Below are 23,645 nucleotides of genomic sequence, written 5' to 3'. Positions count from 1 at the left end.
TGTTGTCATCCATACATTGTCAACCCATGTTCAGGAGAGCCACACCACCTTGCTTAGCAAAGGAATTTATTTGTCCATTACAATGACTGTTCAAGTAAAATTTACTTCAATGATTCTGAATCATCTCAATCTAAAATAATTAATTATACATTTGCAGTTTCATCCATCAAATGTATTACATACCGTATACACGTAATCTTAAAGGGGAATGGAAACACTTTAGGAGTTAGTTACAGTGAACTGGCATTCTAAAGCCTAGTGTTTCCTTTCCCCTTTAAATTCTCAGTGACACTGAAGTGCTTCAGTTACAATTTTATTGCTAGGATCACAACGATACAGTATGTGCTATGAAAGTTAGCAACTGATTAATGGCTTCGACTCAGATACCTGTGTGAATAATTACATAACTACCTATCATAATTACAAAAGTCATCAAAATAAGCCCTATAATCAATAAAGGAAACCTTAAGGCACATAAATATGATATACCCAAGTCTGTTAAAATAGTCATTACTACATTACAAATATAATGAAAAAAAGCATTCATTTGCATTGTAAGATAATTCCATTTTATAAACAGGTTTGTGCTTTGTGTTCCTCTTCATGGCCTTACGTAATGGCCAAGACCATTGTTAGAACCAGGTCAGCGCCGTAACATTTAAAAATGGTAATTTAGCAGACGCTGTTATCAAGAGCGACTTACAGGAGCAATTAGGGTTACGTGCCAAGCTCAATGGCACATCAGCAGCTCAGGGATTCAAACCAGCAACCTTTCGCTTACTGTCCCAAAGCTCTTAGCCTCTAGGCTACCTGCAGCCCATAAGCATGAATAAACTGTAGTAATAACACAGAACTGTCAAAAAACTATCATAAAAAAAATACTTTAACTCTGAAAGAGGAATTGATGAACAAACAGTTAAAACGTTTTTCCCATGTGTTGAGTATAGAAGTGCAATTCATATGATTGCATTGCAACTTTCAAATATCAATTGATCTACCTCTGATTCTGAAATGGTTGCTAATACACAAACACAAAGCTGTAAAAGACCTGACATCAACCAAATAGTCATCTTCAAAGCATTGAAGCATTCCAACAAATATTCCTTTCCATCATCATTCAGACACTTTCCTGTACTAATGATCATCATCCCCTTCAGAAATCCAGGCGTTTTTGATCCACCAGTTTTACCAGCGACTTCCTTGCTGTGACTGAAAACTCCTATTCTTCAAGTACCGTTTCACCTCTTCTACCTCAGTGGGGCCCATGCTCTGGTCCACTCCTGGTGCCAACTTATAGCTCAATGGAGACACAATGTACCCGTTGCGGTACAGACAGACCTGCTTGCACATCTCAAAGCAGCTGAAGAGAAGGCCAAAGTAAGGGACAATCTAAGGAGGAAAAACAGGGAAGATGTCAGTGGGCTCAATAGCTTTTGAAGTGTCTCTGTATAAAATGTGAAGAGGTAGATTAGAATCTGCCCTGGTAGTAGGGGCCTGGTTGTAATTATCTTGTCCACAATTTCATTGTTAGACTGTTCGTGTGAGGAGATTTTACACCAGTAAACCAAACAACTTCACTGCCATCGTGAAAAGCCATTTGGAGATGAAAAATGAGCGCAGTGCATGCCGTTCCAGAAACAGTCCCGCGGCAGCCAACTTGTAATATCCCGTTTGTGAATTACCCACAAAGCATCTCTCCATTGGTTTGATATAGGTGTGTTGGCGGTATATTACCATCTCTACAGCAGATGGGACAGAGGAGGACTAGTAGAGAGTGGGGGTTAGAGCACAATAAATCAGTACGATAATAGGCTAATGGAAAAATAAATAATGGGAACATGACTTAGGTTGTCATACCTTGATCATGTTGGCTGTGATGCCACTCCACAGTGTCAGGATGCCCTTGTTTCTGATCACCTGCCTGAAGCAGTCCAGCATTCCAGTGAAGTGGACATCGGCCCCACCGTAATGCGGGAGCCGAGGATTCTGGGCCTGGCAATAAACGAGGACAAAAATTCCTGATTAGAGGAGTTATGACACTTCATTATGTAATGAGAGCGTTTTACAGTTAGACCAGTTACTTGGAAAGTGACCCCGGAGAGCACCAATATAAATACATTTAGGATCAATAAATGACAGATATTTGCAACCAACTCATAAAAGGGTCAGTGCTATCCGGAATCTTTGGGACATCCCTACCCCTTTAACTTAACCATTTCAGATGTAAACTTCAATTGAAGTTGACATTGAAAATGGTAAGGGTAAGGTTTATGGTACGGATGTCCCAAGGATCCCAGATAGCACTGACCTTCATAAAAGTGTGTGTGTGTGTGTGTGTGATCCAAGTAGTAAGAGACTATGGAATGAATGGAAATTCCTCAAATGTTTGATAATTGCGCAAACTGACCAGGGATCTGTGCTAAGGGACATTTGTAACTTGGATGTCACATGACTCAATATTTTGATATAAGCAAATGAACTGAGCAAATGTGGGTGTGGTCTCAGGCAGTATTCTCACCGGATGTCCATATCTGCACATCACAAAAACAAAATGTTCCCTCGCTTTGTCAAGCATTAACCACTTAACTGGCTCCGCACTGGATGCATTCTCATTTTAGAGGGCACTCCAATCCAAGAGAAGAACCTTCCCCCAAAGACAACACAGTCCCAGTCCCAGGGCCTTTACGGATGTCAAATTCTGAGTTTGTTAAGGAAATGCTATACTGGCTGCTGAGTGAAACAATAACTGCATCCCTGCCTCAAGCAAACTCCTTTAAAAACATTCTCGCTTATGGGTTGCGTCATGTTTCTACTTGACACTTCTTATTTTGCCCTAATCATCAGATAGACTTCTATGCAACATGTGAATAGAAATGATTTGTGGCTGAAGTGTTAGATTCATTTGAATACATGTAGTTGTGTTGGTTCTGTATGTCTGAAACTAGGCAGAGGGGATTAAAGAGAGGTTCAGTTTGTTTTATTGGCTTCTCAATTAGGAGTGTGCTTGTCCACTGTGTGATAGCTACCAGCTATATTTAGAGAACGTATCTATATTGCAGGCAGACCCTGAACAGTGTTCACATTCTCAGCTGCCGGAGCACCTTGAGGTCACTAATAACACGTTGATGAAAACGGATGTAGTATTCTGTCCTTCATAAAAGTCCTACTGAACCCTCTTATACATAGAGAGAAGGCCACGCGAGGAGAGACATTAACTTATACTTGGGCTCAAACTATGGTAACTTACATTTCAATAACTATTGTAAGTTATTGTTTATAAAGTGTACAAAGAAACTGTCTTCCTAATCTTATCTTAGAAACTTTGAAAGTGTAATTATATTTTTGGGATAATTTCTAAGATTCTATGTTGCATTTTGTTTATAAAGTTTTAAAAAACAGATGCACTCGAGGGCTATTCTCTTAAGGACAAATGTTTTACTAACCAGTATGTACCGGTAAGAGGTACCAGTACAAATGTGTACAAATCCGCCACCTTGTGGACAAATGTGGTATTACCAATCTGGTTACATCTCATAAAATGGCCCTTACCTGCATTTTCCTTTTCACAGTTTCAAAGGGGTAGGAGAAGGTTTGAGCTATTCCTGCCGCTAAGCAGCCATTTATGAAGTTCTGTAGTGGAGTGAACCGGAATTGGGGCTCCCGCCACAGCTTATCCAAGTTGACGTAGACTGCATAGCAACCAATGGAGAAGGGAAACGCACCTGTAGAAGAATAGATCCACAGTTGCTAGCCATGCCCCATTGAACAACCTAAATAAACTCTTGAAATAAATATGATTTGTTTGGCTGTTCCAAATGTAAAAACAATGAAAACTCAAGAGGTTGTAAGAGGGGCAAAGGGTGTTTCACAAGTAAGCAGACTTCGGACACTTTATATAGTTATACCAGCTTTTCCCAATCTAAAAAGCTTGAGGAGTTGATTATTTGAATCAGTTCTGTAGTACTAGGACAAAAAAACTAAAACGTACACCCCTGAAGGTCCCCAGGACCGATTTTGGGAAACGTTGGGTTATACTGAATCATTGTGTGGGAACATCTTTCTCCACATTTCTGTAGTATACAGACATGTGTACCTAAGACTGTGAGAGAGAATCCACTGTAGAGTGTTCGAAGGCCTTCGGTCTGGTATATCTTGGAGAGCGTGTGGACCACCCCCCTGTATGTGGGCTCTCTGCAGTTCTGAGCTATGAGGCGAGTCTCTGCCACCTCCAGAGGGTACGTGGCCAGTGCAGCACTTACACCAGCTAGCCCACCAGCCAAAATCGCCCTCCACTGAGAGATGTAGCCCAATTCATCCATGTGGAGGTGGACGATACTGGAAAGCCAAAAAAAACAGAGGTCAACGTTTTGGTTCTAAATCATTTTTATCTTGAAAATGTATTTACTTTAATCAAAGCTTGTGATGCAGGTATAGCCAGTGAATAGATGTATGATTATGGCTTCATGTTTATCAATACGATACTTCCAGAAATTATAGAAATAAGTAACTGTGTTACATAACTGTAACAGAGCATCCATTTCAAGAACAGCTTTAATCTTTCATTGAGAGTAAACATACTATGCAAATATCACATTCTCCATTGAGAATCCATCATAACACAGAATATTAAAGACGTTTTCTAGCGATTTGTGAACATTTGCTGTTGAAAAGCGATATTCCAAGTATAAATACAGTAATATACACACTTAAGGGTAAAAACTAGTTCTGAGCTCCCCCTTGTGCCATGTCATATGTGCCTTTTGTTAACACCTGATTTACTGAACCTCTACAGGATTGGTGGGTCCCCCACGGGACGTTTGAGCTAATGTAAGCTAAAGCGATTAGCATGAGGTTCTAAGTAACAAGAAAATGTCTCAGGACAAAGACATATCTGATATGGGCAGAAAGCTTACATTTTTGATAATCTAACTGCACTGTCCAATTTACAGTAGCTATTACAGTGAACGAATAGCATGCTATTGTTTGATGAGAGTACACAGTTAGGAACTTGAAAAGTTATTAATAAACCAATCAGGCACATTTGGGCAGTCTTGATACAACATTTTGAACAGACATGGTTCATTGGATCAGTCTAAAACGTTGCACACACTGCTGCCATTTAGTGGCCAAAATCTAAATTGCGACCTGGCCTGGAATAATAACATTATGGCTTCCCTTGGGATTATCTTTTACTAGTTCTAATGTGTTATATTCTACTACATTAATTTCACATTTCCACAAACTTCAGTGTTTCCTTTCAAATGGAATCAAGAATATGCATATCCTTGCTTTAGGTCCTGAGCCACAGGCAGTTAGATTTGGGTATGTCAAGTGGAATGGTCAAGTGGGATTACACAACTAAAACCAGCGTGTTTTTCTCTGAAGTGACACCATAGTTGGCTGAGTTTTCAGAACCATCTGATTAGTCAAGAATAGAAGGAATCTAAAAACAGCAGAAGTGAGTTGGATTTAATAACTATAATGCTCCACGGTGGATCAACAATAATACCGGTTCCGCAGATGTGTTCATTTCAAACTATGTCTAGCTAAGTAATCATATAATCTATCGGTCGTTGCAAATACAGTACCAGCCTAAAGTTGACACTGACTCATTCAAGGGTTTTTATTTGTACTATTTTCTACATTGTAGAATAATAATGAAGACATCAAAACTATGAAATAACACATATAGAATCATGTACTAACCCCAAAAAGGTGTTAAACATATCAAAATATATTTAATATTCTTCAAAATAGCCACCCTTTGCCTTGATGACATCTTTGCACACTTGGCACTCTCAACCAGCTTCACCTGGAATGCTTTTCCAACAGTCTTGAAGGGGTTCCCACATATGCTGAGTACTTGTTGGATGCTTTTCCTTCACTCTGCGGTCCAACTCAACCCAAACCATCTCAATTGGGTTGAGGGACTGTGGAGGCCAGGTCATCTGACACAGCATTCCATCACTCTCCTCCTTGGTCAAATAGCCCTTACACAGCCTGGAGGTGTGTTTTGAGTCATTGTCCTGTTAAAAAACAAATGATAGTCCCACGAAGCACTTACCAGTTGGGATGGCGTATCACTGCAGAATGCTGTGGTAGCCATGCTGGTTAAGTGTGCCTTGAATTCTAAATAAATCACTGACGGTGTGGCGGGGCTTTGCTGGTAACACTATCACACCTCCTCCATGCTTCACGGTGGGAACCACACATGCAGAGATCATCCGTTCACCTACTCTGCGTCCCAAAGACATGGCGGTTGGAACCAAAAATCTCAAATTTGTACTCGTCAGAGCAAAGGACAGATTTCCACCAGTCTAATGTCCATTGCTCATGTTTCTTGGCCCAAGCAAGTCTCTTCTTATTTGTGTCCCTTAGTAGTGGTGAATCAGACCATGAAGTCCAGATTCACACAGTCTCCTCTGAACAGTTGATGTCGAGATGTCTGTGACTACCTCATGAAGCTAGTTGAGAGAATGCCAAGAGTGTGCAAAGCTGCCATTAAGGCAGAGTGTGGCTATATTTTGATTTGTTCAACACTTTGGTTACTACATGATTCCATGTGTTATTTCATAGTTGAGGTCTTCTGTATTATTCTACAATGTAGAATATAGTAAAAATAAAGAAAAACCCTGGAATGAGTAGGTCTCCAAACTTTTGACTGGTACTGCATGTAAACCCAGTAAAATGACACGCTCGTTCTTTCTTTGTCCCAAACAAGCCCTTATCAGCCTGGTTGATTAATGTTAGTTAGATAGCATGGTAATTACACTGATTTCAGTTACAATTTCTAAGGATTTCACATGATCACACTTTTTTTTTCTTTCTTTTTTTAAAGGTAGGGGCATGGATCAGAAAACCAGTCAGTATCTGGTGTTACCACCACTTGTCTCATGCAGTTCGACATCTCCTTTGAATAGAGATGATCACGCTGTTGATTCTGGCCTGTGGAGGCTGTCCCACAAATCAATGGTTGTGCGAAGTTGCTGGATATTGGATGGGAACTGGAATTTGCTAAAAACATGTCAATCCAGAGCATCCCAAACTTGCTCAATGGGTGACATGTCTGGTGAGTTTGCAGGCCATGGAAGAACTGGGACATTTTCAGCTGATAAATTCTTTAAAAATGACATTGGAGGCAGCTTATGGTAGAGACATGAACATTCAATTCTCTGGTAACAGCTCTAGGGGACATTCCTGCATTCGGCATGCCAATTGCACAAAACTTGACACGTGGCATTGTGTTCTGTGACAAAACTGCACATTTTAGAGTGGCCTTTTATGATCATGCTGTATAATCAGCTTCTTGATTTGCCACACCTGTCAGGCAGATGGATTATCTTGGAAAGAGAGAAATGCTCACTAACAGGGTTGTAAAACTAATTTGTGCACAACATTTGAGAAAAATAAGCTTTTTGTGAGTATAGAAAATGTTGCTCATGAAACCAACACTTTACATGTTGCATTTATATTTTTGTTCAGTATACTGCAGGGCAGCCAATATTTGAAGAAAGCTTGGAGTGAGATTTGGTAAGTGAACTTCATTGCACCCTGACACAATTCCTAGACCCTTTTATTTTACTGTTTTAAAGCTAATTTCCTGCAATTCTATGTATTTTGACATGGCTTAGGCCTATGACCAGGGTGGAAAAGTAGGTGTATCATGATGCTTTGAAAATTAAATGAACACCCAAAGTAGACCGCTTTGTTACATCAAGATTTTGGAGGAATGAAATGTAAAGTATGCTAATATTTTTTAGGTGGTTTGACACTTCATACATACAGTAATGAAATGAGATTGGCAAATGCTAGAAACAGGGATTGATCTCTGTTGTCAGGTGGAAGAAAGCTGTATGAGACATGTGCCAGGGGACTGTCACCACTATACCAAGTTTCTGCACAGGACATATTAATGGTTGATGGCAGATGGTAACCAAACTATAGATTGTCGTCTTGTCCATAGACTGCTTTCGAGGTAAGGACACAAACATTTAGTAATTTGGGTGGAATCCCTTTTTAAAATAGTTCTGGAAGAAAATCCTGCTGGCTCCCCAGGAGGGTTGGCCTTCCCTGATCTATGTTTCCCAAGTGCTGGGTGTTTGTTATAAACATTTCTCAAGATCACCCAACCTTCAAGAAAAATCAAATCAATATCAATGTTCAGGTGGTTTATGCCTACAATAGTAGTTGAAGATCTTTGCCATCATTTTACTCTACATAGACAAAATATGATGCATTTGAGTTGTGAATCCCCCTACCATCTCTGCTTTGCACAATACTAAAAATGTCAAATTATATTTAATTCCTGTAGCATTTAATATCCAATGCCTTTTGTATGATTTAGTCAAAACTGTCCATTAATGCATTTTTGAAGCGGTATCCTCATAATTAATTTTCAAAGAAACAAGTAGGGATATCAGATTTCAAATATGTGGTTATGCTGGCAAAAATAGGAAAGAAGTGGAATAAATTAGGTGTGGGGGGAATAAGAGCCATGTTCTTGCTGACAAGCACAGTAATTACCCTATATTTTATCCCTTTGTTAAGAATGAGAATTGTTCCACTGATCAGAACTCTACCCAAATTGTTTTATTTATTGTACCCCCTCTATAATAAAATGTACACATTTAGGTTTGCAATCTAACAAAATTATTTCCATAGTTACAAATCAGGTCACCCTACCAAACGTCCCTGCTAAAACATGCTGTAGGCTTTTTCGTTGTCACAGCCTAAATGCCAATCACCAAACAAGGGGACTAATGGGTGGATTAGGGTGGATTAAATCGACTTTAGAACATGCTGTCAAAAGGCTGCATTCTGCAATAGGGACGGGAGCAATAGCAACCTAATTTTGCTGACAACATTGTTCATAAAACAACGCTACCGAACATGACATTTTTTAAAACTCAGTGGAAAACGTTCTCTCCATTCAACCCCACTCTAATCTTATCTTGAGGGGCGTTTCTTTAAAACGCGAATCCAATCCCCGTTATCCTTCACATAACTAGACCAATCATATGCTTCAATGTTCCGCGGCAAGACAGGACATTGAGATTCCACTCGTGATTTTAAATTGTAGGCGCTCGGATTTCAAAACGATTTGGAGCACAGTTGAAAGTTAAAGCGCGGACAACACAATGGACTAATAAAAGCTGTACATTTCAATGCGTAAAATAAGGTGTGCCGTGAGAGCGTAAAGAGGGTCAAATGCGTGTCTCAGCTAGTTCTAACGCAGGGGTGGGCAACTCTAAGTCCTCAGGGCCTGATTGGTGTCCTACTTTTTCTCCACCCCTAGCAAACACAGCTGAATAATCAAATCCTAAAACTGAAGATACTGATTGTTTGAGTCAGGTGTGTTGGCTGGGGAAAAACTGACACCAATCGGGCCCCTGAGGACTGGAATTGCCTACACCTGCTCTAACGTTATAGATAGTTGTCTAAAATAAACGTATCATAACTCAGAAACACTAATTCATTATTGACTCACTGTTTGTATGTTGCCAAATGGACGGCGCTGTAAGGAAACAGGCGGAGACAGGAGACGAGGTTTCCCTTCCAAAATCCCCGTAGGCCTTCATTCTGGTAGACGACAAGAAAGCTGTGCAGAAAGCCTTTTTTACAGTGAAATGTGCCTACTTGACTCTTGATTTTCACCAACTCCAGAGGCGACGTGACAGTTTTACTGAAAACTCCAGCAAAACCAACGCACATAAAGCCCTGAGAACGTGTCAGTCTGTCATCTGGTTTAACTGTTGCCATTACTCTAGCTCTGTATGTAACCGACTTCCCCAGCCGATTCTACTATCTCATCCGTAGATTGTCTGTAGGACCAGCAGCACCGCTTGTTTATCTAAGGCTAACTGAAAACAAGACCCAGTGGCACCGTCATCCGCAATTCTGATTCCTGTCACGTTGGTCTGAGGGGAGGCGGTACTGAGGGTTTTGTCTAGAAGGGATAAAGCTTTGTTAAATTGGACTTTTCATATCAGGTTAATGAGAGTTTACGCAGAAGGTTAGGAGGATTAAGTTACGATTAGTAAAAGGTGTGGTGTTAACTAAAATGCAAAAAACAAACATACTTTTTACATCACATTTGACAAAAACTGTATTCTGTCTCGCAACCAGACATGGCCGATACTGAATGCACTGGGCAGGCGTGGGGACATCAAGGTTCTCTTCCAGGAAAAAGCTTGTCCTCTGGTGGCTTTTTAGTTTATTAACGTTTTTTTTTTTTATTTTTTAATTAACTAGGCAAGACAGTTAAGAACAAATGTACCTCGAAGTAGAGCGTTTGATATGACGGCCTGCACATGCGCAGTTTGGCGCGTGACGAACGTTAGACTCGATGACGTGTTTCTACGCATGAGTTTCGCTCGCCAACATTGCCATGACACCGCCTACAAGCGTGTAGAAGCAGTTTTAGCTGATGTTCACACTGTACTGTCTTTGAGTTTACTATATTGTATAATGAAAAAAAGGTACGAGCACCTAGTAGTTAGGTCATAGGCCTATTTATAAATGATTAACTTATGTTACAGCCTCCTATGCACGAGTAATGACTCCAATTGCCTCAAAAAGATCTGTCAAGCTAAGAGGTTCATAGATTTAACTATCTTCTTAAAAATAATTCAAGGATGATTTGTGTTTATTTAAATTAGCCACAAACTCCATTGTTCACCGGATACAAATAGTTAATGAAGTCGTTCAGCTTCCACTAATGATCTGTTATTACAAGCATTCCACTTATTGTAACGACCACTAGGGGGTAGTCTAAGCCCAGTAATTTTATGCAGTGGTAAATCTAAATCAAATCAAATCCATTTTTTTTTGTCGCATACACATATTTAGCAGATGTTATTGCGGAAATGCTTGTGTTCCTAGCTCTAGCAGTGCAGTAATATCTAACAATACAGAACAATACACACAAATCTTAAAAGTAAAAGTATGGAATTAAGAAATATAGAAATGTTAGGATGAGCAATGTCGGAGTCCGGAGGATAATTTTTTAAATTAAAATAATAATAATATATATACATGTATACAAATATACAGTACCAGTCAAAAGTTTGGACACACCTACTCATTCAGGAATTATTATTTGGGTTTAGGTAGGAATGCATTGAATTAAGGGTGACTAGTGATTAAAATGTGAATGACATACGTTGTCATATTTATTTTGAAACATTTATAAATTAGTCATACATGTATCCCCCCTCTCATCAATTCCTTCTCTCCTATCTTGTAGTTCCTTTCCTGTTAAGGCCCATGTTTGTTTTCTGCCTGTGTCTGCCTGCTTGGAGCACCTCCCTCCCCTGCTGGGCTGACAACCTCAGCTGCCTGTGAAGGGCCACCTCCTCTCTGTGGCCACTTGGCTCATTCACAAAGGCTACTGGAATAACAGAGCCCTCCAAAGGAAATGACAGCCTGTTCAAAAGAGGTTTCTCCCCCCTTCTCGATCCTCCTCGCTCTGGGGCTTCACCGGGGGTGGGGGAGGGAGTGGGTGGGTGGGTGAGGTTTTACCACTAAATGCTGAGTTACTGATCTTGATGAAAATGGGGGAAAAGAGGATTGGCCTAGATTATGAATGATCAATTAATTTAAATGTTTCACTCGTTCATATTTCTATGGAAACTTTGTAGACTTAAATATAATTTATCATATTAGGTCAGGAACCGATAACAAGTCACCAAAGGCATTTCTAAAGTTAACACAACACTTTTTATATCTACATGCAGTAACTGCCTTTGAAAGAGATAGGAGTCAGGCTTAAAGTAATTGAACACTCTAACAACGTCTAGGCGTGTGAAGGCGCTCGGTTTCAGAAGACTCCTCTTAACTCTGTCACTGTTCTCAAATTGAAGAATGTCAGAGTGGGAATGAGAATTTTCCCTGGTCGCAAGAGCAATAAAAGACCCAGTGTTTTCTTTGAAAGTGCTAGGAAAGACCCCTTTGATCTCACTGTCATATGCATACGGTTCCTAATACAACATAATGAGCTGGACAGCTTGAAAGATAGGTGGTGTGAAGTGTGCACGTGTGTGTGCTGCATCTTATCAGTTAGTGCCTGAGCGATTTAACAAGACACCCAAGGTATGTGTTGCCACACAATCTACGCTGTCTGAACCTCAGTGTCAACTGTCCCCTTCAATCACAACGTCATCACCCACAGCCCTTTGTATGAGACAGGAATAGAGCACTGGCTCTATCCTGTGCCCTCCTGCTTGCCCAGCTTTCTCCCTGAATGGGTATTTCCTCCCCTCTGAGGCGCGGGAGCCGTCAGCCTTTCTTTCTCCACCGTCTCCACGTCCAAGGGCCTGATATATAGCAGCAGCAGGATGAGGCTGGGTGGGGAATTGACATGCCATGCATGTCACACGCAAATGTACTCTTGATGTTCCACGTTGAAGTGGAAGTGCTGGAGGAACTGCAACTGTGGTTTGGAATGTTGCTGGGGAAATATACTAGGCTGTAGGGGCACCTGTGACCAGCGCTCGTGCAAACAGACCTGGGTTCCCCCTTCTCCTCACAGACTGGTGCCAGGCCCAGAGACTACTGCAATACAGTTCCCGCCTCATTATCATGTACAGGCACATCACAGGCCTGTGTTGGGAAGGGAGGGTGGGAAAGGGAGGATGGGGGGTGGGGACGGAGGGGTGTGGTGGGGGATGAAATAGTGGGAGAGATGAGGGATAAGCATAACCCAGGCACTGTGTCAACACCTCCGGCCTACAGTAGAGAGACTCAGGACACACTCTGACCCACTTCACAGGAAGGAGAGAGAGTTGTTATGCACAGAAGCCCACTTTTAAATGAATGGTTTCAGAAATGGGTTAACTGTGAAAGCTTACCATTGATTGTTAGCAATGACCCACACACCACTGCAATTCTGTTGTGATTAATTAAGTGTTCTTCATCTTTTTTTTTACGGCATGCTACAAATTCAGATACAGGATATTTTACATCAGCCAGTGGATATTAATACATATACAAAGTATACAGTTGAAGTCGGATGTTTACATACACTTAGGTTGGAGTCATTAAAACTAGTTTTTCAACCACTCCACAAATTTCTTGTTAACAAACTATAGTTTTGGCAAGTCGGTTAGGACATCTACTTTGGGCATGACACAAGTCATTTTTCCAACAATTGTTTACAGACAGATTATTTCACTTATAATTCACTGTATCACAATTCCAGTGGGTCAGAGGTTCACATATACTAAGTTGACTGTGCCTTTAAACAGCTTGGAAAATTCAAGAAAATTATGTCATGGCTTTAGAAGCTTCTGATAGGCTAATTGACATAATTTGAGTCAATTGGAGGTATACCTGTGGATGTATTTCAAGGCCTACCTTTAAACTCAGTGCCTCTTTGCTTGTCATCATGGGAAAATCGAAAGAATTGTAGACCGCCACAAGTCTGTTTCATCCTTGGGAGCAATTTCCAAATGCTTGAAGGTACCACATTCATCTGTACAAACAATAGTACGCAAGTATAAACACCATGGGACCACGCAGCTGTCACAACACTCAGGAAGGAGACATGTTCTGTCCAATAGAGATGAATGTACTTTAGTGCGAAAAGTGCTAATCAATCCCAGAACAACAGCAAAGGACCTTGTGAAGATGCTGGAGGAAACAGGTACAAAAGTATCTATATCCATAGTAAAACGACTCCGATATCGACATAACCTGAAAGGCTGCTCAGCAAGGAAGAAGTCACTGCTGCAAAACCGCCATAAAGCCAGACTACGGTTTACAACTGCACGTGGAGACAAAGATCGTACTTTTTAGAGAAATGTCCTCTGGTCTGATGAAACCAAAAATATAACTGATTGGGCAAAATTCACCCAATTTATTGTGGGAGGCTACCCGAAATGTTTGACGCAAGTTAAACAATTTAAAGGCAATGCTACCAAATACTAATTGAGTATATGTAAACTTCTGACCCACTGGGAATGTGATGAAAGAAATTTAAAGCTGAAATAAATAATTCTCTCTACTATTATTCTGACATTTCACATTCCTAAAATAAAGTGGTGATCCTAACTGATCCAAGACAGGGATTTTTTTGCTAGGATTAAATGTCAGGAATTGTGAAAACTGCGTTTAAATGTATTTGGCTAAGGTGTATGGAAACTTCCGACTTCAACTGTAATAGCTTTTCAAAATCAAATAAAACCTTGGCTGACTTTCCTGAATGTTTTGTTTTATTTTGTTTTGTTAACATTCAATGAGAAATTACATGTCAAACAGTGTATCCCTCCCCTGATTGAAACATGAGTCCATTTGCCTATTAAGCAAAACGTTTTTTTTTAAAGAATACTAGATATTATGTATTACTGTGTGTCACACTACACGCTGAGACTTGGCTGTGTCTTCAAGGATGCAGGTGAAGGGGTAGCCCATTGTCTGTCTGTCAGGAGGAGGCTGGGTAGGGGGAGAGCTAACAACTCTGGGCTCCTCCTGGCAGCTGGTGTCCTATCTTCACATGTACGACCAATAAATCAATATCAAATCTAAGGAACAGGAAGCCAGATGGCCTGCCCCCCAGACCTCCTCGACCTAGCAGGTCAGAGCCCTCTCAGAACCACCATGGCTACTGTACAACCGGCCCATGGAAGCAAGCCCTTTGAAGGCATAGACATTCAACAAGGATCCCATGAATAACTAAAGGGGACAAATAAGCTGTTACGACTCTTGTCAAATCAGCGTTTGTGTTTCCATCCACATCAAAGGCTCAGGCCTGTTTGATGTTCAGCCCCACACCTTGATCCATCCCATGGACAGGTAGAGATAGGAGGAGTAGTCTATTGAGAAGATGGGGGGCCTTGTGGTGTCTCCACAGCTCTGGCCAAAGGGAAGTTGACCCAGACGAGGGGTCTGGCGGTGCCTCTCTTTCCCTAGGGTGCAATTGGCCCCCTTATACTTACCTCAAGCTATGTAAGGATGTCCTGTTGAGTACATACAGTTGAAGTCAGAAGTTTACATACACTTAGGTTGGAATCATTCAAACCTTTTTTACAACCATTCCACAAATTTCTTGTTAACAAACTATAGTTATTACTTTGTGCATGACACAAGTCATTTTTTCAACAATTGTTTACAGACAGATTATTTCACTTATCACAATTCCAGTGAATCAGAAGTTTACATACACTAAGTTGACTGTGCCTTTAAACAGCTTGGAAAATTCAAGAAAATGACGTCATGGCTTTGGAAGCTTCTGACATCATTTGAGTTAATTGGAGGTGTACCTGTGGATGTATTTCAAGGCCTACCTTCAAACTCAGTGCCTCTTCGCTTGTCATAATGGGAAAAATCAAAAGAAATCAGCCAAGCCATCAGAAAAAAAATTGTAGACCTCCACAAGTCTGGTTCATTCTTGGGAGCAATTTCCAAATGCATGAAGGGACCATGTTCATCTGTACAAACAGTAGTGCGCAAGTATAAACACCATGGGACCACGCAGCCATCATACCGCTCAGGAAGGAGACGCGTTCTGTCCCCAAGAGATGAGCATACTTTGGTGCGAAAAGTGCAAATCAATCCCAGAACAACAGCAAAGGACCTTGTGAAGATGCTGGAGGAAACAGGTACAAAAGTATCTATATACATAGTAAAACAAGTCCTATATCGACATAACCTGAATGGCCGCTCAGCAAGGAAGAAGCCACTGCTCCAAAACCACCATAAAAAAGCCAGACTACGGTTTACAACTGCACATGGGGACAAAGATCGTACTTTTTGGAGAAATGTCTTCTGGTTTGATGAAACAAAAATATAATTGTTTGGCCATAATGACCATCGTTATGATTGGAGGAAAAAGGGGGAGGCTTGCAAGCTGAATAACACCATCCCAACCGTGAAGCACGGGGGTGGAAGCATCATGTTGTGGGGGTGCTTTGTTGCAGGAGGGACTGGTGCACTTCACAAAATAGATGGCATCATTAGGGAGGAAAATGATGTGGAGATATTGAAGCAACATCTCAAGACATCAGTCAGGAAGGTAAAGCTTGGTTGCAAATGGGTCTTCCAAATGGACAATGACCCTAAGCATACTTCCAAAGTTGTGGCAAATTGGCTTAAGGGCAACAAAGTCAAGGTATTGGAGTAGCCATCACAAAGCCCTGACCTCAATCCCATAGAAAATTTGTGGGCAGAACTGAAAAAGCGTGTGCGAGCAAGGAGGCCTACAAACCTGATTCCGTTACACCAGCTCTGTCAGGAGGAATGGGCCAAAATTCACTCAACTTATTGTGGGAAGCTTGTGGAAGGCTGCTTGAAATGTTTGACCCAAGTTAAACAATTTAAAGGCAATGATACCAAATACTAATTGAGTGCATGTGAACTTCTGTTCTACTGGGAATGTGATGAAATAAATAAATAAAAGCTGAAATAAATAATTCTCTCTGCTATTATTCTGACATTTCACATTCTTAAAATAAAGTGGTGATCCTAACTGACCTAAAACAGGGAATTTTTCACTAGGATTAAATGTCAGGAATTGTGAAAATCTGAGTTTAAATGTATTTGGCGGAGATGTATGTAAAACTTCCAACTTCAACTGTACATGCCTTTGTAGATGCCATATTCAGACGAGCTATGTATCTACAGCTCTCATTTGACTGTGCAGCCAATACTTTTATACTAAATTAATAAGGTACCCTACTCTTTGCCTGTCTGATACTCAGTCACCATGACAACTCAATCAATCAGGAGATGTCACAGAGTGCTTATACAGAAACCCAACTTAAAACCCCAAAGAGCAAGCGTTGCAGATGTAAAAGCACGGTGGTTAGGAAAACCTCCCTAGAAGAGCAGGAACCTAGGAAGAAACCCAAAGAGAATCCAGGCTCTGAGGGGTGGCCTCTTCTGGCTGTGCCCGGTGGAGATTATAAGAGTACATGGCCATTAAGGCCAGAACGTTCTTTAAGATATTCAAATATTCATAGATTACCAGCAGGGTCAAATATTAATCACAGTGGTGATAGAGGGTGTAACAGGTATTTGTATTTATTATGGATCCCCATTAGCTGCTGCTAATACAGTAGCTACTCTTCCTGGGGTCCAGCAAAATTAAGGCAGTTTATACAATTTTAAAAACATTACAGTACATTCACAGATTTCACAACACACTGTGTGCCCTCAGGCCCTTACTCCACCACTACCACAGGTCAGCACCTCACTAGTAAATGTCAGTTGGCTTTTCATAGCCGAGCATTCAGAGGTCGAGACAGCAGGTGCAGTAGAGAGAGAGAGAGAGAGGGAGAGAGAGAGTCAAAACAACTGGCTTCTTTGAACCTTTCATTCATTTAGCGGAGATAGTGGAGAGGGTATAGGCTGCGGGGGTGGGAGGAGGAGGGTCGTCGATGAGGTGACCTTCCTAAACGCATCCCCAGACTCATCTTGATTTCTGTGTAAGTCAGTCAGGTGAAACAGTAGTTTGATTGAATGGCTGTTCACAGGCCAGTGCGAAATTCCAGCTCTATTGCAATGTGTGAGCAGGGAGGAGGGGTCTGCCCTGGCCTTTGTGTGGACCAAAGTCTGAGTGTGCAGCCCCCATTGTTAGAGCTTGACCGCCCAGCCCCTCAGACTCTCCCCAACCTGCTTGAGCAGCTTGACCATTTCCTTCATCCAGGGCAGGGCTAGGTCGTGACTTTGGTCACAAGTCCTCCCTGTCTGACTGTGCTGTCTGCACGCCAATAAATAAATGCAACGTTAGCCAGATGGACTGTTGTGACCTTACTGGGAAAATGTAAATCCTTGTAAGACTGAGGAGAAGAGGTATGAACACAGGTACTGGTCAAGTAATATGGATAACTTGGATGCTATTCTAAAAGCATTTCGGAGGTCAACCACTGACAGGATGACCTTAACGGTTTAATAAACCTGTGGGTCATGACTTAAATGGTTGAATACCTCTTGGGTCAATAGGTCCCAGCAGTGTGACAGTGGATTCTGCACGGTCAAAGTGAGAGACATGTCATGTCACAAGCCCTAGTAGTACTAATAGAGTGTAAAATATACAACCAGACTTACCAGTCAAAGATAACCTCTCAGATAACACTAATAATAGGCCCAGCTATTAGGCTGAGAAAGGTAATTGTTAGAAAACAGCACCCCTCACTGGCTAACTCTGTCCTTAGGCAGGGGTTGCCTACCTTATCCAGGCAAGCCCTTGATATTGATAAGAGGAGGAAAGTCCAAAGTGCCACCAGGAGCAGCGTGGGCAGTTCAGGTCAACACAGTGCTGTGAGGGAGGCTGTCTTGAGAAGGGAGGAGGGAAGGAGGAGAGGGATATTGCCCGAACAATCCCCCTGGGCCTTTGATCTCTGAGAGGCTGATAAGGGGTTACAGAGTGTCATACTGGGCGGACGAGCAGAGCGACACGGCAGGTACAAACAAGCGCTCTGAGGGCTCTGAAGACAGCAAACAGTTACATAGGTCAGACTGTTGGGTGGGTTACTGGTCAAATTCAGGAGATGGAGGTTTTACACAACTTTCTCTCTCATAATACACAATCTGTGTGACGGTAAACTCTTTAGGGGCTCTATGCACTAAAAGGATTATGGTTAAACAGTATGCACATGACTTTATACAGTCTAGTTGAACTTCTCTGCATGAACAATGACTACACTGTTTTTTAGATCTTCAAAAGCAATTGGCTCAGCAAAAGGTTCTGTAGCTACTCAGAGTTACTGGGGATCAACACAGGAACTGCTCATTTACTGAATTCAAGAAGCGGTATAAATGAAGTAGACAACAAAAAAAAACGATATGGAGGATTTTTTTTAAGAAAAAGGAAAAGAAGGAGCCGACTCCACACACCACGAGTCTGTTGAAACGACTCCACACACCACGAGTCTGTTGAAACGACTCCACACACCACGAGTCTGTTGAAACGACTCCACACACCACGAGTCTGTTGAAACGACTCCACACACCACGAGTCTGTTGAAACGACTCCACACACCACGAGTCTGTTGAAACGACTCCACACACCACGAGTCTGTTGAAACGACTCCACACACCACGAGTCTGTTGAAACGACTCCACACACCACGAGTCTGTTGAAACGACTCCACACACCACGAGTCTGTTGAAACGACTCCACACACCACGAGTCTGTTGAAACGACTCCACACACCACGAGTCTGTTGAAACGACTCCACACACCACGAGTCTGTTGAAACGACTCCACACACCACGAGTCTGTTGAAACGATTCCACACACCACGAGTCTGTTGAAACGACTCCACACACCACGAGTCTGTTGAAACGACTCCACACACCACGAGTCTGTTGAAGGGACACTTGAATGTCACAGTATGTACACGTGGGGTTGCCCTCTGTAGTCTCTATGTGGTCATTGATTTAAATCAAATAAAATTTTATTTGTCACATGCACCGAATACAACAGGTGTAGATCTTACCGTGAAATGCTTACTTACGAGCCCTTAACCAACAATGCAGTTTCAGAAAAGAGTTAATAAAATATTTACTAAATAAACTAAAGTTAAAAACAATTTACAAAACAATAACGAGGCTATATACAGGGCTCAATGTGCGGGGGAACAGGTTAAATCAAGGTCATTTGTAAAGTGACTATGCATAGATAATAAACAGCGAGTAGCAGCAGTGTAAAAACAAGGGGGGGGGGTGTTCAATGTAATAGGTGGCCATTTAGGTGGCCATTTGATTAGTTTAGTTGTTCAGCAGTCTTATGGCTTGGGGGTAGAAGGTGTTAAGGAGCCTTTTGGTCCTAGACTTGGTGCTCCGGTACTGCTTGCCGTGCGGTAGCAGAGAGAACAGTCTATGATTTGGGTGACTGGAGTCTTTAACAATTTTTGGGGACTTTCTCTGACACCACCTAGTGTATAGGTCCTGGATGTCAGGAAGCTTGGCCCCAGTGATGTACTGGGCCATGCACACTACCCTCTGTAGCACCTTCCGGTCAGATGCTGAGCAGTTGCCATGCCAGGCAGTAATGCAACCGGTCAGGATGCTCTCGATGGTGCAGCTGTAGAACTTTTTGAGGATCTGGGGACACATGCTAAATCTTTCTCCTGTGGAGGAAAGGTGTTGTTGTGCCCTCTTCACAACTATCTTGGTGTGTTTGGACCATGATAGTTTGTTGGTGATGTGGACACCAAGGAACTTTAAACTCTAGACCCGCTCCACTTCAGTCCCGTCGATGTTAATGGGGGCCTGTTCGGCCCTCCTTTTCCTATAGTCCACGATCAGCTCCTTTGTCTTGCTCACATTGAGAGAGATGTTGTTGTCTTGGCACCACACTGCCAGGTCTCTGACCTCTCTATAGGCTGTTTCATCGTAGTCAGTGATCAGGCCTACCGTTGTTGTGTCGTCAGCAAACTTAATGATGGTGTTGGAGTCGTGCTTGGCCACTCGGTCGTGGGTGAACAGGGAGTATAGGAGGGTACTAAGCACGCACCCCTGAGGGGCCCCAGTGTTGAGGATCAGCGTGGCATTTAGGGCCTGCATGTGGAGGCCAGACAGAGCCTGGGGTTGGGAGTGCAAGCTGTGGTCTAAAACAAATGCCTTGCTGTCTAGCCCAGTGGTAGATGGGATGGAGGGGGTTCTGTTTGGTGAGGGGTTAATTCCCCCCCAGGCAATAGTTAAGCAATAGAGTGATATTAATTACACCTGCGCCTTGGTCTGTGTGTGTGTGTGTGTGTGTGTCTGTGAGCAGACGCAGGCCCAGGTCATATTTTTAAATGGGTCACTTGTTTTAAGTAATTGGGATATCCTCCTCTGTGTAAAACAGCCATCACTCACCTTATATCCTCTTCTTTCCTTTGGCACGTACATTTCTGATTTAAACCTTTTTTAACAGGAATATTGTACAACAGTACAGCATTTCATTTTACTGCCCTAATCTAAAGGCAAATTCATAGGCCACTTTACATATCTCACTTAACTCCATATGTAAGCCTAACACCATATAACAGTAATTGACAGAACCAGATTGACTTTTGTTCTGTGTACTATTTTGAAACATACAATATCCCATTACAGACATGGCGTATCAATTTGTAACATCCAAGCTCCAATAAAAAGGATCAAGACGTTAGGGGACTTCATTGTCAGCTCTGCCCTAAAGACATCAAAGGTGGAGTGAGAGTGCAGCTGCCCTCCCTGACGGTGTGAGTTTCTGCTCTCTCGCTGGCGCTGCGGCCAAGACAGTGTTTGTGTTGAGGATGTTTACCAATCCCAGGAAAGACAAACAGCTTCCTTCTTGTTTGTGAGTCCCCTAGCTCAAACAGAGGGCCGTAGGTCCTTTGTTGTGTGTGTGTGTGTGTGTGTGTGTGTGTGTGTGTGTGTGTGTGCGTGCGTGCGTGCGTGCGTGCGTGCGTGCGTGCGTGCGTGCGTGCGTGCGTGTGTGTGTGTGTGTGTGTGTGTGTGTGTGTGTGTGTGTGCGTGCGTGCGTGTGTGTGTGTGTGTGTGCGTGAGAGAGACAGAGGATGTGTTGTATTGTGTATATCTTGTCTCTGTTTTTTCTTCCCTTCTCTTTACTTCCAGCATTTCCCGTCAGCTGCCATGCCAGATTAATTGTAAATAAAATAAAATCAAACACAATTTTATTTGTCACATGCTTTGTAAACAGCAGATGTAGACTTACAGTGAGATGCTAACAGTGAGATGCTAACAGTGAGATGCTTACTTCCCCTTCCCAACAATGCAGAGAAAAAAGTGAAAAAGAATAACACAATGAGTAACGATGACTTGGCTATATACACTGGGTACCCGTATTGAGTCGATGTGCGGGGGTACGAGGTAATTGCGGTAGATATGTACATATACTGTAGGTAGGGGTAAAGTGACTTGGCAACAGGATAGATAATAAACAGTAGCAGCAGCGTATATGATGAGTCAAAAGAGTTAGTACACAAAGGGTCCATGCAGATAGTCCGGGAAGCTATTTGGTTGACTATTTAGCAGTCTTACTGCTTGGGGGTAGAAGCTGTTCAGGGTCCTGCTGGTTCCAGACGTGCATCGGTACCACTTGCCATTTACTGTGTGTTCTGGTGTGGTTCATAATAGAGCTTTATAATAGCAACAAAACAGATGAATTAATTTGGGCAAAATAAGATTGACATTTAGTCATCATAACAACTTGCAGTCATGCGGTAACTTGTTCATAACAACTTTCATCTTAGCAGAAACTTGTGCAGATGTATAACACCTTAATAAAAAAGACAGAAAAACACACAACATTTGTACCCTTACTTGGGTCAGTGTGAAACAGCAACGCTTGGTCATTAAAGGTAGGCTCAGCAAAATGATGTTGCCACGAGCAGCTCCACAGATATTGAGATGAGTGAGATGAAAGACTTCCCTCTCACACAGTCACACAGTATCTGTGCATGAGTTCGCTTCATGCAGTTCACAAGCGCGGTAGCCAGGGCACCAAAACAGAGGAGAAGTTGAGCCTCCCGCTTCAACGCTCTTAGTTGTTGTGGGAATTGACCCACTATGCTGTATACTTTCTGTATCGACATCACATCACTGAGTCTATCTTTAACTTGTGTTAGTCATGCTACAATTGACCACATGGTGTCACTCTTACTCACCAAAGCGCATTCTCTTCAAGCAATGTGACAGTGTTAACAAGAGGGTCCTCATGCCTCTGTTCAATTCCAGTGGTCTACAGTATTTCTCAAATTATTACCTCTCGCTGCTGGATATTGCAATTGTACCCTATAACGTCAATCTTTAGATCTCTTCCATTGGATCTGTTGGTGGGAAGAACCAAAAAATGGTCTACGCTACAGTTAATAACATTGTTCTAGAAGTTTTTCTGAAGAGTGGGCTGTGATGTTATCACAAAACTATTTAGAAATACATAGTAATGATAATGACAGTTAATTGAGGTTTGAGAGAATTAGGTCACTACACATTTTTGGGATAAAAGTGTTACACCAAACGATTTCATCCGGTGAGCACAACATGTCAACAAACGTCAATCTTTGGATGTAGCTTTAACAGGCCTTAACAGAGAGGTTTTATGACGCAGAGACTTCCCCTCCATCCTGCAGGGGGTATGACGCTAACACTGTTCATGTGTCAAAAGCCTTTTAACCGGCAGGGTCCCAAAGCAAGTATTATTACTTTATTGGGCACCATTCAGACGGCTCCTTTTCATTCAATGTGATTCTTCTTACCCATAAATCTGGGTTTGGGAGGCACTGAAGGGAAAACATACACTGCATTGTGTGTCACTTTCCCCACTCTCGAATGCAATGAGAATTGAGAGAAACTGGGAATGTTATTACAATTGAAATGATCACGGTTAAAATTTGTTCTCATAAAACTGTTATGGTCACACAACTCTGGAATCTCAATTGATCCTCAATTCATCATTCATACTCAATTGGTCATTACATTGTAGACTACTAGAGGAAAAATTGTCTTCAGCAGTAGGAACAATTTTTAAAAAAAGTGTTCTTCCTACCCCTGTTTCGGTAAAAAGCTAAGGGATGGGCCTGGAGCAATGTAAACACTCTCCAACTCATAGACAGAGCTATGGATGGAAGGAGAGTTTTAACCATATTTTGAGGTTATACAGTGTTTGTTTACCTTACATTTGTTTATAAACATTTGAGTAAAATAAGCTTATATTT

The 23,645-nt window shown here is 41.9% G+C and overlaps 1 protein-coding gene across 2 annotated transcripts; it reads right to left on the bottom strand.

Annotated features, from left to right (window-relative positions):
* Positions 1-49: 49 nt before the first annotated feature.
* LOC115129425 (solute carrier family 25 member 43-like) lies at positions 50-10,263 on the bottom strand. Of its 2 annotated transcripts, XM_065018616.1 has the most exons (6): positions 10,080-10,263; positions 9,488-9,946; positions 4,094-4,335; positions 3,550-3,722; positions 1,858-1,992; positions 1,298-1,764 (listed from the first exon to the last, which is right to left on the bottom strand). In XM_065018616.1, exons 2-6 carry the CDS (start codon positions 9,757-9,759, stop codon positions 1,552-1,554), a joined length of 1,035 nt encoding a protein of 344 aa, XP_064874688.1. In that variant the 5' UTR covers positions 9,760-9,946; positions 10,080-10,263; the 3' UTR covers positions 1,298-1,551. The 2 variants fall into 2 exon arrangements, with proteins under 2 accessions (XP_029515613.1, XP_064874688.1); XM_029659753.2 differs by having other exon boundaries at positions 50-1,389; positions 9,488-10,257.
* Positions 10,264-23,645: the final 13,382 nt, after the last annotated feature.

Source organism: Oncorhynchus nerka, linkage group LG5 (genome assembly GCF_034236695.1).
Source record: "Oncorhynchus nerka isolate Pitt River linkage group LG5, Oner_Uvic_2.0, whole genome shotgun sequence".
In the NCBI taxonomy this organism is placed as follows: domain Eukaryota; kingdom Metazoa; phylum Chordata; class Actinopteri; order Salmoniformes; family Salmonidae; genus Oncorhynchus; species Oncorhynchus nerka.
This window is presented reverse-complemented; position numbering and strand designations above follow the sequence as displayed.